The sequence below is a fragment of the Temnothorax curvispinosus genome, unplaced genomic scaffold (assembly GCF_003070985.1).
Source record: "Temnothorax curvispinosus isolate PA1 unplaced genomic scaffold, ASM307098v1 QBEX01006326.1, whole genome shotgun sequence".
In the NCBI taxonomy this organism is placed as follows: domain Eukaryota; kingdom Metazoa; phylum Arthropoda; class Insecta; order Hymenoptera; family Formicidae; genus Temnothorax; species Temnothorax curvispinosus.
Genome location: NW_020216106.1, coordinates 1,015,792 through 1,033,561, shown reverse-complemented (window position 1 = coordinate 1,033,561; position 17,770 = coordinate 1,015,792). Strand labels below are relative to the sequence as shown.

Below are 17,770 nucleotides of genomic sequence, written 5' to 3'. Positions count from 1 at the left end.
TATTTTTTGAAGTTTTGGAGTATATATCATAATAATGTTTATCTGTAGCTCTTGCATGAAATTATTTATATTATACGTTATTGTATAGAATTTGGTTACTTTGGAGCAACGATCGAAATTGGAGAACTCGTTAATCGTACCATACTTATTAATGCTCGCATAAAAAAAATATATAAAAAAAATGTTTCTACCTCCAAAAGGAATTAAATAGGTAGCAATGGCGTTAGATATGGGTGTCCGCACCTGGTGTATAATATTAGCATGCGTATGAGAGTCTCTGGGATGATCGGGATAAAAATGGGAGTACAAACATCAGAACATAATAGACGCCCGGTCGATGGAAATACTAATGAGGTGGAACGGTGCAAGTATAACAGATCGTGAAGAATGACGCACACGTGGGTGGAGAGATGCGACGGGAATTACGAATGCGAGGAGAAAAAAAATTTTGAAATTGCACTGTGCTTTCGTTCGGTTTGTAAAACGGATTCGCGAAGTCAGATATTGTATGTGTATATATTTTCAATTTCAAGTGATCGAAACTCTTGTAGTGACAATCTTTCTGTGGATATCTACATTTCGTGGATATCTACATCGCTGGCTGTATCCCCTGGAAATATTTCTGTAAAACAGCGAGGTTCTTTGTTCGCAGGTATTTTTCAATAGGTTGTCCATAAATAATTTTTATTAAAAAGTCGTCATATAGAAAGAAATTGCATGTGCTCCGACATTGTTCGTACTGAACGCATTTACACGCCTGCGAATGTATATATGCATCAACTATATTCGCGGTGTATTCTTTATATTCAAAACAGTCCTTTTCAAAATGCAAACTTTGTTTTATTTCCACTTTACCCGAATATCTTTGAACTCGCAAGTCGCGAGATTCTAGAAATAAACGACGATGTTGAAGAGGGTACATCCGACGCGTTCCGACGTGCATCTATATCTGAAAGAAAATGGCAATATAAATATAACGTTTATACTTTCTCGCGACGCGAAAATGTTTGACGGTCGTAACACAAATACACACGTGGTACTCGTGGTAGAGCGATTCAAACTGACAGATTATGATTACCGTAAGTCAACGAATAATCTTTCTTTCTGTATAAAAAACTTGTCAACGCCGAGCGTAATTCCTTGTTAAATGCAAAGTAAATCCAAGGATTAACGCAACTCGTGAGACTGTTTAAGAGACTTAGAATAGTGAAGGCAGCTCCTGCAAATTATAACACGTACAAAGTACAATGAGATAAGAATTAATAAATAATTTAATGCCCTAGAGATTCGAAAAATAAATACTGGGAAATTTCGTTTTCTACTCTCGCATATATATATTTACACATTTGCCTATAACAATATAAATTTATAAATTAAGCCAATAATATATAATAATAAATTAATATTGTTATAAGCGTTATGAATTGTGCAATCAATTAATTGTAATTTCATTAAAAAGATATTAATTGGAATTTTCGAATCGCTGAATATTATATAATGACCAATATCACTTTCTAATTAATAGTATTTTTAAATTATACTATTACAATTTGTTACTGCATTTGATAAGATATTTACCAGTGACAAATGACGAAGTGGAAGCTTTAGGGTCCCACGTTGCCCATAGCTCACACCCGATAAAAGGGGTATTGGTGATGATGTATAAACTAACTACAATGATCATTTGTTTTACAGTATTGATCATCGCCTTGGAGATAAGGGGATCTCGATTTCGTTGAAAAAAACTGGCCTTGTTACTTTTGTTGAGATCAACGACACCCGACATTTTACTGCTCGTCCATATCGATACGCATATTCTCGTGTAAGTATATACGAGCACTATGAAGGGTAATAGGAACTGCGTAACACTGTACCTATAATTAAATCCAGACATCACATCGCTTAAGTCTATCGATATTATTAAACGCTACGAAAAAATATATATATTTTAAAATATAATGTAAACCATATGGATGAGTGGATATTACCAAGTAATATAAGCTCTCTCGCCATATTTCAGGTAAAAGGTGGCCCAACACTCCCAAACGCCGGGCGATATTTCCGTGTACGAGAATATAACAATCTAAAATTATTGAACGAAAAGAAATCTATAATTTTCCGCAACAAGGATAACGACATTTACAACTGTCCGACAGCCGCCGGCCCGAGATACATTTATCAAAAACGTCAAGAAATTCGTGAAGCGCATAACGCATTTATAAACGACAAGTTCCATACAAGCATTCTCATAAATTAGCGTGTCGACGCTATTGAATTTGCGCCCGCTGTCTACATAGGATAAAAATTAATATCTCAAGTAAACCGATTTACTCTCGGGCGCGAGGCAAGGTGGATCGTGTGAACGGAATACATCTCACGGAGGTACGAATTAAATTTTCAACGAACCTGCGGTACGCACAGTGTAGCGGCAAGCGCCCACGCCCCGTACACCATCATTTTCGATCTTCGAGATGTGATGCGGCAGTAACTGAAGGGGTGGCAGATGGCATAATACCTGTCCATCGCGATCACCGTCAGGATATAGGAACTGAGATACAGGCCGAACGGCTGTCCGAATTTGATCAGTTTACAGAGCACCGCTCCACCCTGAAATCTGAGGGTCGTACCATCAAATTTGTTTAATCGCGCCGCTCTAGATGAGAGCAGATTTCTGCGATAGAACTTTACACAAATTTGTACGTCAGAGATACGTCGAAGTTGTGTATAAAAAAGGTCAAATGGATAAAAATGCGAATATAAAGCGTAGATAGAGAAGTTTAGGTTTGATCTTTGATTGAGATGATATTTTTTACAATATTTAGAACTAATATTAACAGGCCAATATCGGGTTGGAAATACCTATTCGATAACTAAAAACTGTCTCATATATTTATAGTATATTACATCGATTTACCTCTGTTATTTGCTTCTCAATATTATTGGAATCGTGCCAAGTTTATATTTGTGTGAAAACAATAAAGTATTTACGGTAAGATTTTGATTAAAATGGCAGATGATATTGGGCAGTGAAAGCTAAACGTTAGAGAGACTCCTGTCTGGATTAATCCTATCATACATCATATCTCGATGGATAAATATAATTTTCTAACATCAATCAAAGTGTCAATATACACGATTATGCTGGGAAAAATACAAGGTGCTTTTTTTAAGGTCCGTTCTGATTTTAGAACTTTAAGATGGTTATTCGCCGATGGGTAATCGCGACGCCGTCAATCATTGATTAAGCTTGACTCAAAAAAGATTTCTGATTTATTTCAGTCATTATATGTATTATACATGTATACATCACGTATTCTTTCATCAAGAGCTATAAATATCAACTTTAAAATTTATTTTGCCACTTTTGTTTTTTTCACACTGGCTCTAAAATATGTGGTTCTCCACAACGAAAAATATCATTACAGTTAAAAGAAACTCTTCACCGTTCAAGTATATAAATCAATTAATATTCCTTTCTCTCTCTCAAAAAGTCGAAAAGTATTTAATTAATTTTCTTGTTTCTAAAGATTTCTAATATGTATTATATTTATAATATTTTTACCATGTAATGTACATACAATAGATATGTGAAAGTTATATAATTTCGATAAATTTTATTACATTCTGCGATTAGTTTTCTGCCCAATTTCTCGTAGCAACTTTTTAAATGTCCAGATTTAGGTGATATAGATAATTCAAACACTTGGATTCGAGTAATCAAATAACCATTGTTTTGCATAGCTAGATATTATTTTAATATTTACAGTTTCCGTACCATCTTTTTAAATGCGTTTTTTCTAAATATAAAGTAACTGATGAATAAAAGAAGTGGTACCAGTGTACTATCATAGTTGACATCGTATGTTGTTGCAGATAATCAAACGCGCTCGGTGTACTTCCTGCATATCGCCTTCGACACGAATTTACGCATTGGTAAACGAAAGCTCATTAAAGAATCACAAGGTTAGCCGGAATGACAATGCAGCTTACCTGAACGTTATGTCCCAGGCGAGCTGCGGCAGAACGTCGAGCAGACCCGTCAACAGGTCGGCCACGCTCAGGTGCAAGATGAAGAAGTACATCCTGGTGAACTTTCGTCGCTGATAACGCCGCCGGATGTAAAGGGCCAGCAGGACCAGGGCATTGCCGAGGAGGGTGATGAGGAATATGCTGGTCAGAACCGCGATTTCCCACCTGGCGAGGTACTCGTCCCTCGCGTCGTCCGCCGACTCCGAAGACGACGTCAACGACGAGAAATTAAAATCCTGCGACATATCTCCGAAGCACTCCTCTCGTGCGCGATTCTCCCGACCCACCGCCTCGTCATTCAGCCGATACTCGCCCGACGAGGGAGAGAAAAAATAAAAAAAGAAGAGAGGAAGAAAAAGAAAAGAGAAACTCCGGAGATCGTCCGTGCGAATCCACGCCTGCTACGAGCGCGCGACGTGAAACTCGTGCGATTGAATATTTATACGGTATTTCCGGTATTAACGGTAGCGTGACAACGCTCGTTCTCCGACGCGACGACGCGGAATGCCTCTTCTGGGAGGTGTCATCGCGAAACGCACCGATCGGAATCACGTGGAGGAAAAAAACGCGGTTGGAGCGAAATTCGCGGGGAGGCACCGACGTAATTCGTAATTGACGCGGTTTCTACGCAAAAACTGCGCAAATAAGTCTCGTTGATACCCGCGAACTACGCGAGTTTCGCGCAACGTCGACACTGCGTTCTCGGCCCGACCGCGTCGCGCTTTGCCTCGTATCGGCCAAGGCGCGGTGGAAGGATCGAGTCCGACTGGAAGGATCCGAGGAAAAACAGCGTTACGTGATGAGGGTATATAAAATCGTACGTAGATTACACGTGCGTGTACATGATTGAGCTTCTTTTCTTTTCGACTCGCTGAATTGATCGCCCGGCAACCAATGGAAAGTTCCTCGTTGGATATTCAACGCAATTCCGATGGTCTAAAAAAAGCGTCTCAACCGTTGACCGTATTATTATACTGCGAGACAACCCAAATTGACGTTCCATTTCGAAATAAGCACGATAATTTCAGGCAATGCGAGAGATTATCATCAAACTGTTATTTGAATAAATGAGAATCTTCGATGTTGTATATTGGTACTTTACCTAAAATCACTGTGTCAACATGATGTTATGCTAAACGATCTTAATAATTATGAAGATGATTGTAATATAATTGTCCATTACTTCTATTTCTATATCGCACTTAAACGTATCGGTTATGTCAACATGACTGATCTTTAAATGGAATTCTTTGCCAGAGGGTGAAATGGATTACAGGAATGTGATTATAATATGACATAGACGATCAGCTTTATTTTCCATTAATTATGATAATTTCTGTAGACTAATCACAGGGAATAGCATTACAAAGAAGACCATGAATCCCGTGCTAATTATACAAATAGAAGATATTCTGGAGAATTTAGCAACTTCTTATTAATTTTTGCATGTAAGATTGATAAATAACAAAATTTTTCGATGAAATATTTCATCGACAATCTTCGCATCTATATGACATTTTATTGTTTTTTAAATGAAATTTAAACCACAAAACATGTGCGCGTAACTCTACTTTATACAATTCAGTAGAACAAAAATATTTTCATGTTCATAATCGTTCATAATTATGTTCAACTCGAAAGTAAATTTTCTTTAAAAAATAATCGTATCTCTTGCAGAAGTACGTAAACATTTGATGATTTATACGCTTCGAATGTATCTATTTCTTGCATGACGCGTGGAAGTCGAGTTATAATTATATATTTCAATTGAAGCAAACGTTCTTATGATAATTATACGATAATATGATGTTGTCCTGTCTGTCCAGTTCATAGAAATTTGCCGCTAACGATTCTCCTATCGATTAATTATAATTATCGTACGGAAGCCACGAGGCATCGATACTCCGTCAAGTGCGTGGTGCAATCTCACCGTATCGTCGAAGACGCTCTGCCATTGTTTACGACGGTATCGAACTACATTAAAGTGCACGATGCACTTTTTTACGACGAGTTATTTATCGCATTCTTTCGCCAAGGTTTCGCTGAAACGTCCCGCAAAAAGCGTCATTCTTCGGCGCGTGAAGCGACAAGCACAATCTTGGTAATTCGTTTTGACTCGCGGCAAAAATAAGCGGATCTCTATATCGACTGATTACGAATTGAGATTATTTATAAATTCATGCATTTCATTCCAAGCTAGAAGGCACGAATATTATGAGTCAATCGACGCTATAAATATTGACGAGAAATGAAAAAGAGCAACGCAACTCAACTTGTTAAGTAAAATCTATTGATTGTAGTTAAAGAAACACCAAAAAAACTGTATCGTTATGTCACAAGTTAAGAGAAACATAATACGCAATGCTATTCTTAAAAAAAAAAAGGTAATTTTAGGTATTATCGAGTATCATGTTCGCATACTTAAATATGCATGTATGTGCTTGTCTTTTTTGTCAAAGTAATTTACACTTTTTGCGCGAGAAGAAAAAATCGGTATTAATGTTACGCTTTGCTTTCAGCCGTAGAAACACAACATCTTTTTGTTAGCGCTTTTTAATCCGTCCGGTGAGAGACAACCGCGCGAGCATGACTCGATGATTGACTCGCGGCCGGATAGCTGTGTAGCTGTATAATTAATTAGTGAAACGCAATCTCGATGTAAATGCGTTCATGTGCGTCGGTTAATGATCGAGCGACAATGTCGAGCGAGCTGGGCGTGATCGCGACAGCTTCGGACGTTTGTTTGATCAAGGTGTGTACTCGGCTCGCGAGTTTATTATGCGCCGTATGGCATTGAATGGTTAAACAGCCCACTTAAATAGGCGTATATGACCCCGGCGGGTCGCGAAAGACGAGTGAGCTGAAAGATCTTGACACGTTAATTACAAACAATAACGCGTTTGAAGCTCAGATATTAACTCGTTTTTTCTCTTTAATTTGATCATTATTACAAGATTTTCGCGGAAGCGTATTTCGCGATAAATATAAGTAGATATCAAGTAAGTCAGTATTTTTACATCGGCAGTTTAGTATTTCTCCTCAATTTCTTGTATTTAACTCCATATCTTCGCCTTAATCGCTTTTAATTAAAGAAAAAGAGAAGAAATAATGTAATCAATTTTTTTTAAAAGAAATTTTCCGTGTTTCGCTATATTTTTCCATATTTTATATGTGATCTCTCTCGGAGAGATGCGGCGCTACGATTCAACATCGTTGCTTACGATGCGTCACAGCGCATCTCTTTCGACCAATCAATAATGATGTCAGAGCAGGCTGCGTTCAGTAACATCACCCAAAGTGCTAAAAATCTTTAGTGCACATAACATATGCTGTGCAGGATTTTCATTCGGGTGATGTTTCGGAACGCGCCCCTGGGGCCCGGCAATCATCCCAGCACCACTTGCTCCTCGGATCGCAACGCAGAGTAGTGCACGAATCGACGACGGTTTAGATTACGAAGAATTGTGATACATCGAATTATTTAATTTGCTTCATGGAATTAATACGGATCGGCATCCGTATTATATATATACATCGTATATCCGTATAATATACCTCGGCAGGTATATCGCATTCGATAATACTCTCCATTACATTCTTTCGGTCACTTTCGGATGATTGGTCTCGTAGCGAGACGCTTTTCGAATCTCAACCGCCAACTTGACTCGCGTCGTGTCGCGCGCTTCGGAATGACGTCACACGGTACACGGACTTTCGGGGAGCACGGATAAAGGAGCGGACCGTAAGTCGCGTGACGCCACGACGTATTAATTAACGATCGCAGTCTCTATTAACGCCGTACGTTTAACTAATTCGTATTTCATCGTGTCTCGATATTTGGCAATCGTGGGTAACAGACCCAGTGTTCATATTGTTCATAAATCGACGATTTGATTGCAGTTAACCAAAATCGCCCGACAAGCAGCAAGCGTAGCGACGCTGCGCCGCGACGTTGGCGTTGCTTCTGGCGAGTGAAGTTGGCCGCGCGATTTACGAAATTCTCTCCGCCATCTTAGCGTCTACCTGCGGGACATCGCGAGTCGACGGGCGTCGAGCGGATCGTATAGAAAGGTTCTCGTAGCTTCTCCGACGTAATTCTTCCGTCGCCGTGTGATTAAGTACGCTCCGCGTCGCGAGATTAATACCGAGAGTGCCGTGCATAGTGTCGAAAGTGTCGCGCGATCGTAAATGACGATATTTTCGTGTGTGAACGAGTCAAGGGAACGAGTGAGCGAGTGCGTCGACGGAGACGTGACATCGGAGAAGGACCGGTGGAGAGGAGGAGGGGGCCTGGGAGGCATCGGGCGACGGCGGAGCGACCGTGGGGTGAGTATAATTATGGTATTCGTTTTATTTTGCTGTCCCGTCAGTCCTGTGGCGGATTCCGCCACTTTCGCGGTTTAACTCCGGCGCAATTTTGATCGGAGTTCGATTTCCGCATATGCGACGAAAGATATATGTCGCGAACGTCGCTTCTGTCTTAAGGCCATTCTACAATACGTCGCGAATGCTCTGCGCGGTGCGTTTGCGACGTATTGTAGAACGGCCCTTATTCGCACGGTCGTAATTTTCACGAGCGATAATTATTTACTATTGACTCTTGAACGCTGCTTTAATGTAAATATATTTTTATGTTACAGATCAACGCAGAGTTTACAACTTACAACTCCGCTGTTGCGCATCGGCCGGTGAGTGATTTTTTTTTAATTTTATTTCAACGAGGCAATAGATTTGTAAAAATTATATTACGTAAAGAAAGTGTATGTATGAGAAATGAGATATAAAAGAGTTAGGCTCCTATCTATTTCGAGGCAATAGATTATAATATAATTATTTTATTTGTGATATATTTATATATTTCTCAGTCTTTAATGTTTTAATTGTTTTCTGTAATAACTGCAGGAATAAATAATATATTCAGATATTTCATGAGATTAAGTAATACAGAACACTTTACAGCTACATTAATTATCATTTTAAATACAAATTCTGATATAGCGTTTAATAATTGTTAGAAAAAGACTGTTCATAAATTTTAATAATAATATCTCATTTCTCATACATACACTTTCTTTACGTAAAAAATATAATTTTGACAAATCCATTGCCTAGAAAATATTATTATAATTGATGTGAATAAAACTGAGCACACACACGTGCCTGGGTCAGCCTACTCCCTCTCCATCTCGCCACTCATGTTGCCGAGAATCCGAGGCCTCATTCTCATCACTGCTTTCGACCGGTGTCGCGCAAAATTGACTCCGGGAGGTAATCGATGCCCGTTTGACTCTCATATAACTTACTCCACTATATCGTCGACGCATTACCCTGCCTCTCGATCGACTGTATAAGAGGGAAGGCTCGCGCGATATCTTTACGTTTCCCTCGTGCCTACGGCCGGGCGAATCGGTGCCCCGTCTTTTCGCCGGCGCAGCAAGTAAAGACGTTTATTATTGTCGACGCCGCTCGTCGCCTCGGCGTCGTTCACGGTTATTACGGGTTATGAGCGTCGGTGGGAGGCGCGCACACGCCGCCGGTCGATATAAAGGGAGAAAGTGATGAGCTCGAGCGCCGCGCGCTGGAAAAGCTTCATAAAGTAAATTACTATGTGCCGCACGTACATCTTATGAGGATTAAGGAGGGACGTATCAAGAAAGATCTCCGCCAAGAAAGGTCGACGTGGATTTTACCTTTCTCTTTCCCCTTTCATTTCATTCCCGACGTAGCCGCCCGAGAGATGCTTGAAAATCACGATGCTTCCTCCGGCCGGTGTATCTCCCTTCCCCCCCTCCCCCCGGCTCGGCTGTACGCTCTCACCGATAAAGAGGGTGGACCCGAAGGTAAGGGGGCCAAAACTAAGCGGAGTAACTCGTATAGATTACAACGTTAAGCGTCTGATAAATTCGACGTCGGGCTTCATTGGAATTTTTCTCGCGTAAGGACGCCGGAATTTTGCGAGACGCTCACGGCTTTATTCTCTCGCCGAGGATTTGCGACGGCTGTATGCGAGACATCTCCTTTACCGTGGGTAAATTCGAGCAATTTATAGTCTGTCTCGTTGCTATTAAGATGCAAACAAAAGATTTGAGAATAAACCGTGTTGGTCGAACTCGAAGCAGAAACGTTTCGAGTTTCAAGTTCGAACGGAGCTGACAGTCCGTCTGTTCGATTGAATAGAAAACTGAGCGATTTAATTGTTGGGATATTAAAAAAAAGTTTAAGTAAAGATAATATATAAAAATATGAAAAAATAAATGGCTTTTGCCTGTTTCTTTTTGTCTTATTTAAACAAACAGTTTGAATTGTTTGACTGTATTTTTTAGATTTGAACAATTTAAAGTGACCGGGAGGATATTTATTCGTATTTTTATACAGTCACGATCGTTGATTGATCAATAAAAAAAAACGCTATTTATATATATATATATTCGATATTTCTTGTAATAATACAGAATTGCTCGTATTGCATCGCGTATTTATTTAACTCGGCGTAAATAATTTTATGTAAAGACAGTGTCAAAATTGTACGGTAAATTAAAATTAGAAGCGTTTGTTTTTAAAATCATCATATCACACCGATTACTCGCTCGCGAACAATAGTCCGGTGCAAGCAAGGTATTTAAGTATTTCTCGTTTTTTCTTATCCTTTATGCAACTTTTTACATTAAAATAAATATCTCTATATATATATATTTCGGTCTTTCTGAATGAGCGTTATTCCACGACAGTAGCTTTGAAAAGCTTAAGTTTTATTAGTTTCTGTATAAACGCTGCAGAAAGTGAATCATGATAAACGCAAAGTTTCATATTTATAAGGAGTTTCTGTCTGTTGTACGTAAATATCATTAGCAGCCGGATGTCCGTATCGACAAGCGTGTTTGGAAGTATATTATTGACGATGGAAGTTAAATCAAACGTCGCGTTTGTCTCGCTTAAATGATCTCGCCGAATTATCTATAGCACTGTCCGATGTAACAAAGTTTGACATCCAATAGGTACATGTCTCGAAATAACGATGTTATCGTGCTGTCTTTCGTTTCGCGCCGTTTGACTCGTCATAATGACGTTAAATTAGAAACCAATAAACCAAGTTCGACATCTTGTCACGTTCATCTATAAGATCAATGCTTGTGACCTTTTTTTTGTTTCATCGCGAAGCGAATTGCTCGCATGGATTTTCTTACGCCGCGTAAAAGTCACGCGTGTCCTCGGATTATCCCGTTCTTAACGTTTTACCTCTCGCGTGCATGTGGTGTGTGCATGTGGTGCGAGGTGGCTCGAGACTCGGGCGTTTTATAAGACATAATTAATCGCAAATACGAGAAAGGTACGCGAACGTAGTAAAGGTGACGGCGGTGGAGGAACTAAGGACGATGGCAAATATTGACAGATAAAAGAAGAGACCGGACCAGGGAGGGCTCGCGACGTGGCTGTGTGTGCAGTTTAATATTAAGGCTAGACTTTCCTCCGCAATCCCCCGGAATCTACCGGCGCGTTCTCGACTGTATTCTCCCCATTGAACCTGGTGCGCGCGTACTCAATACGCGATTTCCCCCGTAAAACTTTTAATTACGAAGACTGGAATTAATTTCGCGCCGTGACGACAGCTACGTATAAAATGATCGTTAGATTATAATAAAGCAGGCGTATTCTCGTGTCGCCGTCTCGATTATTGATCGCCAGAATAGCTACATGGCTGGCTTTTGAATGCACATATTTCTACGGGAATATATTACGCGCTAGGATTATTGCGTCCATAAACTGGATGATTGACTAACAACCTGAATGGCATAATTATATTAGCGATTTTTGTCCATCTATAGAGATGTCTCACGATCTTGAGTATATAATGTGTGTTTAATTTACCTTACTTCTGATATTAGTCACAAATTATTAGTTAGTCATTAAAAATTTTAGTAAAGTTATTTAATTTTCTTCCTTCTTTTTTATAAAGATCTGTCGGGCAGTTTTCAATCATATTTTTTTGCAATCACATTTCCCGTTTACGTTCCATGATCAAGCGTAAACATTGCGCCGTTACGAAGTTTTTCCGCAAGATGCTCCCCGCCTACCTGTCCCATGGGCTCTAATTTCAGACTCTTACTTAACTTAAGTTAATAGGACTACGGTTAACAGAATATATACACATAGAGAAACAGAGGGAAAAGTTTTTATTTTGCGTCGTTATGGCATCAATGAAATCTGTGCGGTAATTGATCGCGAAAGAGCTAAAAGTATTTCTCGCGATTAACGAAAGTATTGTTCGCGCATAACGAAGCAGAAGCGTGACATATGCGTCGGCCGAATATAAACTCGAATACCGTTATCGTGATTTCACGGAGCACGGAGCTACGGGGCGGAAGCGTGGCTAATTAGATAACTCCGCTAAACTTCACGTATTTTAATAATTTCAACCGAGATTCAATAGAGAGACCGCCGCTCAATAATAAGCACGCTTATAGCGCGCGGCGCGCATTCGCGTTCCGGTTGATGACGGATCTCGTGCTCACACGCGAGGCAACTAAATTGGCCAAAGTTACTGTGAATTTCACGCCCCGGTGTAAAGCAGCTCGGAAGGAAAATTAAAGAGGATGCGACTGTGTGCCGGGGAGCGAAGCACGCAAGAAGCGGACGAAGAAAACGTAGCGCTGTAATTTCGCGCTTGGTAAGCTCTCTAGACAGACCACGACGTACTCGCACGACTCGGCGTCGGACTCGGCAAAAACCGGTTTAGTAACCGAGGTTTAATTGTCTGTCTTCGAAGGTCTAATAGTTCTCTCTCTCGCGCCTGTCTTAATCAGATAACGAAGAAAATTAATTGTAAATCGCGCTACGATTTCTTTCGCGTTTATCACGAGCGGGAGTACTCTCTCTCTCTCTCTCTCTCGGAGAAATTAAACGGATGAGATCAACATTAATTAGAACAATAGAATTAATTATTACTCAAGTTATATTACTTATATTATTAATGAGATCTTGCTACATTGATAAAGAAGATAATTATGACCGAGGCGCCGTTAAAGATGGTTAAATCTTCTGAATATATAGTTACTCGTAGAGCAGTATAATTGTTTGTAGTTTAATTCGTGATCTTAATAAAAAAGCGCAGAGAGAGAGAGAGGGAGAGAGAAAGAGAGAGAAAGAGAATTCTAAATATACGCGAAATAATGTTAATCAAGATACTTTGTCAGGGTATTTCCCGGAGTTTCTTGAGCTCGAGTTTTCCAAATGTTTACGCAACGCCGAGGCGAGCAACGCAAAGATGACAACGTGTTGTACGTGTATGCTTTAAAACGACAACTCGCGTTGTCGCGAACGTTTCTCGCGCGAGTCAGGAGCCAGAGAGACACATCACTATATTAAACTCTCTACCCGAGCTAGACAAAAATATGTGTGCGCGCACGGCTTGCTCTTGTTAAGCGTGCAATAGGCAGCCCGGGACGCTTAGTCCGCATGGGGCAACAAAACACACGGGAACTTCTAGGGAACTTCCGACCGTGGCTTGAAATCTTGTTAAATAATTTAGCTCTTTTGTGTACCCTCCTCCAGCTTCTTCCTCAAGCTTGCTGCACGCCCGGCTTCTCTAAATGTAAAATACGCATGACTAAGCTCTTTATTGTGACTTGATATCCCATTTGCTGAAAGCGCTCTGTTGCAATTGGGATTAATAATCTCTCTCTGTACCGTGGACTCCCTTTGCGCCTTTGTCTCGTTACATCGCCGTCGAAAACTATTACGTAACCGAAAAAATCCGCGCAGCTTTGACAGAGATGTACTTATGAGAATTTTATAACGTAATGGATGCTCTTCTCATTTAAATGACTTTTAGCGACACTTGTGTCTATTTGAATTAGCTCACGTCAATAGCTTACGATAAATGGAAAGCATTTATTATACTCACAAATTGATGTCACATGCTACAATGTCGGCAATAACATAAAAATATTTTTAAACTTTTGATATTTTTTATATAATTCTTATTATTTTTAATGTGCTGTTTTTTTAATTGAAAGAATAATAGCATTTTATTTAATCCTAATATCCGTTACTTAATTTAAGAAAAATTTTACTAGTCGAAGTTTGAATCACTTATAATCGTAAAAGTGAATTAATTTTACAATTGCTTAAACTTATTTAGCTAATTTAATTGTGTATTTAATTAAACTCTTCTTCAATTTAAACATAATTTTAATTTCAAGATCTATATCTATAGATTTTTAGAGACGTGCTACGTCCAGAACGATACTTTTAGTCAATATTTTTGATAGATATTTTCATGTGAAAATTATGCCACTTAATCAAATTATTAATTTTAAATTATCCCTGATATTCTGCGAGTTATTAGCTCCAGATTATTCATTGTACTAATAAAAAGTGTGACAATTGAAATTATAATACCCTTGAAATAGTTATACCACTTCGACACTATATGTCTATGATTATATACCAAACTCATATCAGACTTTAATATTATGTAAATATCTGATGTAATATTTTATCTACTCAGAAATAACTCAAAATCTATTTGAGCTATTTAGGTTCATGGAATTCTAAATTATTGGCTCTCACTATTTATAATATCATATTAAATAAGGACAATCTATTTTTATACGTACTTTATTTTATAACATTAATACAATATACGAATTATATTACATAATTTTTTGTCACAAAGGACTACATTTTTTGAAAGTTTTGGAAAGTTTAATACAAGTTTTAAATTTCTTCTTATTCTTCTTTTATTATTAGATACAATGTTTTGCTAAACATTTTGCTCGATTATTCACTCTTACTATAAGCAAAAGTTGATCACAAAGTACTTAAAAAAAACTATTTTATTGATTTCTACACTTTTATACATTGTTATAAAATGAAAAATTTTTTATGTCTTTATAACGCATATCAGTAGAGCGCACAACGAGAAAACGGCACGTTCAAAAAAATCTTTTTTTTCGTGTGTATTCGAGATTTCTACGAGATGCAAGAAAACTCGCGGAAGTCGCCGGGTTAATTGAAGTTCACGCGAGTTTAGTCGCGCTAAAAGGGAGCTAACCCCGCGAGAGGCAGATGAAGAAAAGGCGGCTGGGTTCCGCAAGTAGTAGCGGAGGTGACATAAGGGCCGGCGCAAATAAGGGATGAACCGTCTCTCAATGGTAGTCGCGGCGCGGCCGCCTCGTTGCATTTAAGTATAAAGTTACTAATGGATGTAGCGGCGTTGCGCGGAGGCGACACAAACAGCTGGCGGGTCTCGGTATAGACAACGACAAACGCGGTTAGCGAGCGACGACATAACTCGCCCGCTAGAAAATGGAAATGGCGAGAACCGAACGGCTGGCCGGCCGGCCGTCCGTCCACTTGTAATTTCGAACTACTGAACGCGATACATCGCTAATTATATAGCGGCATGCGAGCGCTCGGCGGCCGACCGCGGAATTTTATCGTACAAAATGTTGTCAGCGTTTAATTTCCTGCTAACCGCCAGTCGAACAAACCTTCGGTGGAAAACACATACGGAATGCGTACACTTTGCCTTTTCCACATCGGAATGGGAAATGAATTGCGTCATAGATAATTTCAGATTTTTTCAAGGAATCGTGAGCTTTTTCACGAATCGATCAGTGCAGTCTAGTTTATAGCTGTCGTGTAGAACTTAACATAGATAAATGTATTTTTTTTAAATCAAAAAACGAATCATGAAAGGTAGTAGCCAAGCAAATTTAGAATCTTGAAGATTTGAGCCTAATCTTGAAACTTGAGCATTAATTTACAGAAGAAAAATGGAATAAAAATTCAAATTATTCTGCTCATAAACATATATCTGAATTTAATGTATATATATTATCGTCCGCTATAACTTTATTGTAAGATTAAAGCTCTTTTGAGAAACTTTCGGTCGGTAATCTCGCAGTATTTTGAACGGCACTGCATTATTGCTACTTATATGCAGCATCCGCAGAGTTGCGGACGGAAAGTTCCCTCGTGTAATAGTGGTGGTTGCCTATTAACAATTCCGTATACACATTTTTGGGTCACGAGTAGCAAGATAGAGACTGCGACCATTACGCGAGTCTGCAGCTCGTTGTGGCGTAAATGCACTAAGAAGCCAGTACGGCGGGCAGAATGAGCCCAACACCCAAGCCTAAGCTTCATTAAGAACTTACTCGGCCGTCCAATGGCCGTGTTTGTTCACTGAAGTTCCGGCTACGTGGTAAGGGGTCTAATACATGTTTACACACGAGACGACGACTTTACGTCGTTGTCCCGCCATTTACATTATCCAACGCGGTGGCAGCTCACATTACGGTGTAAGCCGGGCGTTCTTTAAAATTTAATTACGCGGCCGCGGCCGACTTTGAATGAATCTCTTGTGAACTTCGAGTAGGTGTGGCGCTCTCATTACGGGTCTTAAGAACGCCTAAGAGCTTCCATTATGTAAGATTTTTTAAGTACCGGCAAAGAGAAAGAAAGAGAGGGAGGGAGGGAGGGAGACGGAAAAATTAAGTTGCCGCGGCGCCCGCTAAGTACGCTTAAGCGTCTGTAAGGAAAAATGGAATAGAGCCACATCTCAGCTTTCCCGAAGTCCTTAACAAGCGCCGCGAAAAAGGCGCGAGAGCCGCGCAACGTGCTCGATAAATTACGCTCGTGTTTCGAAAATTCGTGCCGTCGACCGTCGTCGACGGAAGCCGGAAGCTCCGGAAGAATGGAACGATTAATGAGAGCCCCGTGTGCCCGCGCTTTCGAGTCTTCGCACGAGAGTCGCGAGAACCACGATGATGCAATCCAATGAAACTGTCGTTTACTTATACGTGAACGGCGTGTCAATGCTTGCCGATCGTCCCGAGATACATCCATTACCCTTCTCGGCCTTTCGCGTCATGATTCTGTCGGAGGGTGAAAATTTCCTCGCATTTTCGAACGATAGCAGAGGCTTGACTCGCATTCCCCTTATGGCTTTTTAAAAAGTTGACGTTAAAAATTTTATTATAAAGGAAAAAATTTCAAGAATTTCATAGAACAGTAATTTTTCAAGTAATTATTTTTAGAGATTGATACGTTTTAGAGATGGTTGTTATGTCGTATAAATATATGAGAATTTGATATCGCGAAGCTAACGAATGTCACTACGAACAATGATTATTTTTCACCTCTTTATTTCCGGGTTTTTTTTATGGAACTTATTGAGATTTTTGCGTTGTATAAATACCCGCGAGCGCATCCGCGGTAACGTAGTTGAAATTGCTCGATAGCTATCCCCCAAAGGAAATTTTCATGCGCGAAACTCTTTCCCAGTAATTGAGTCAATATTTTCTCCCTGACGTTGAAAAAGTTTTAATCGCCTTGTCGGGTGCACCTGAAATCGATAGCGACAAAGACTCGGCAATATCGCAATCGCGCGAGAAAAAAAAACTTTAATTTTAATAGATCGTTTTTGAAATAGATCTTTAATGTACTTAGAGCAATTCGGTTTTAATATATTGTGAAAAAAATGTCGAATGTAACGGCATGCGAAATTGTACATTGAGGATAATATGTGAAACAAAGAAGAAATTTTAGAAACAATGTCTAGAAGTTTGCGCATCTAGAGAAGTTCTAGAAGTTAATATTATCTCTCAACCGGCTAAAATAATAATCCCTTTTTTCGACGCCAACAACTTTCTCAATTCGCCAACAGACGGTAGACTTTGTAAGCTTAAATGTAGCTGTGTCACAAACATTCTGCAAACCATTATAAAACAAAGTT

The 17,770-nt window shown here is 39.5% G+C and overlaps 1 protein-coding gene and 1 long non-coding RNA gene across 3 annotated transcripts; one reads left to right on the top strand and one right to left on the bottom strand.

The window, feature by feature from the left end:
• The first annotated feature begins 1 nt into the window (after position 1).
• Positions 2-2,103, top strand: LOC112455738. Its single transcript, XR_003040890.1, has 3 exons — positions 2-652; positions 1,696-1,822; positions 2,021-2,103. It is a non-coding gene; the product is annotated as an uncharacterized LOC112455738 (long non-coding RNA).
• On the bottom strand, positions 668-5,489 carry LOC112455736 (mesotocin receptor-like). 2 transcript variants are annotated; one of them, XM_025017870.1, is made up of 6 exons: positions 3,991-5,488; positions 2,407-2,614; positions 1,989-2,083; positions 1,579-1,874; positions 1,079-1,219; positions 668-949 (listed from the first exon to the last, which is right to left on the bottom strand). In XM_025017870.1, exons 1-6 carry the CDS (start codon positions 4,272-4,274, stop codon positions 852-854), a joined length of 1,122 nt encoding a protein of 373 aa, XP_024873638.1. In that variant the 5' UTR covers positions 4,275-5,488; the 3' UTR covers positions 668-851. The 2 variants fall into 2 exon arrangements, with proteins under 2 accessions (XP_024873638.1, XP_024873639.1); XM_025017871.1 differs by having other exon boundaries at positions 858-949; positions 1,034-1,219; positions 3,991-5,489.
• Positions 5,490-17,770: the final 12,281 nt, after the last annotated feature.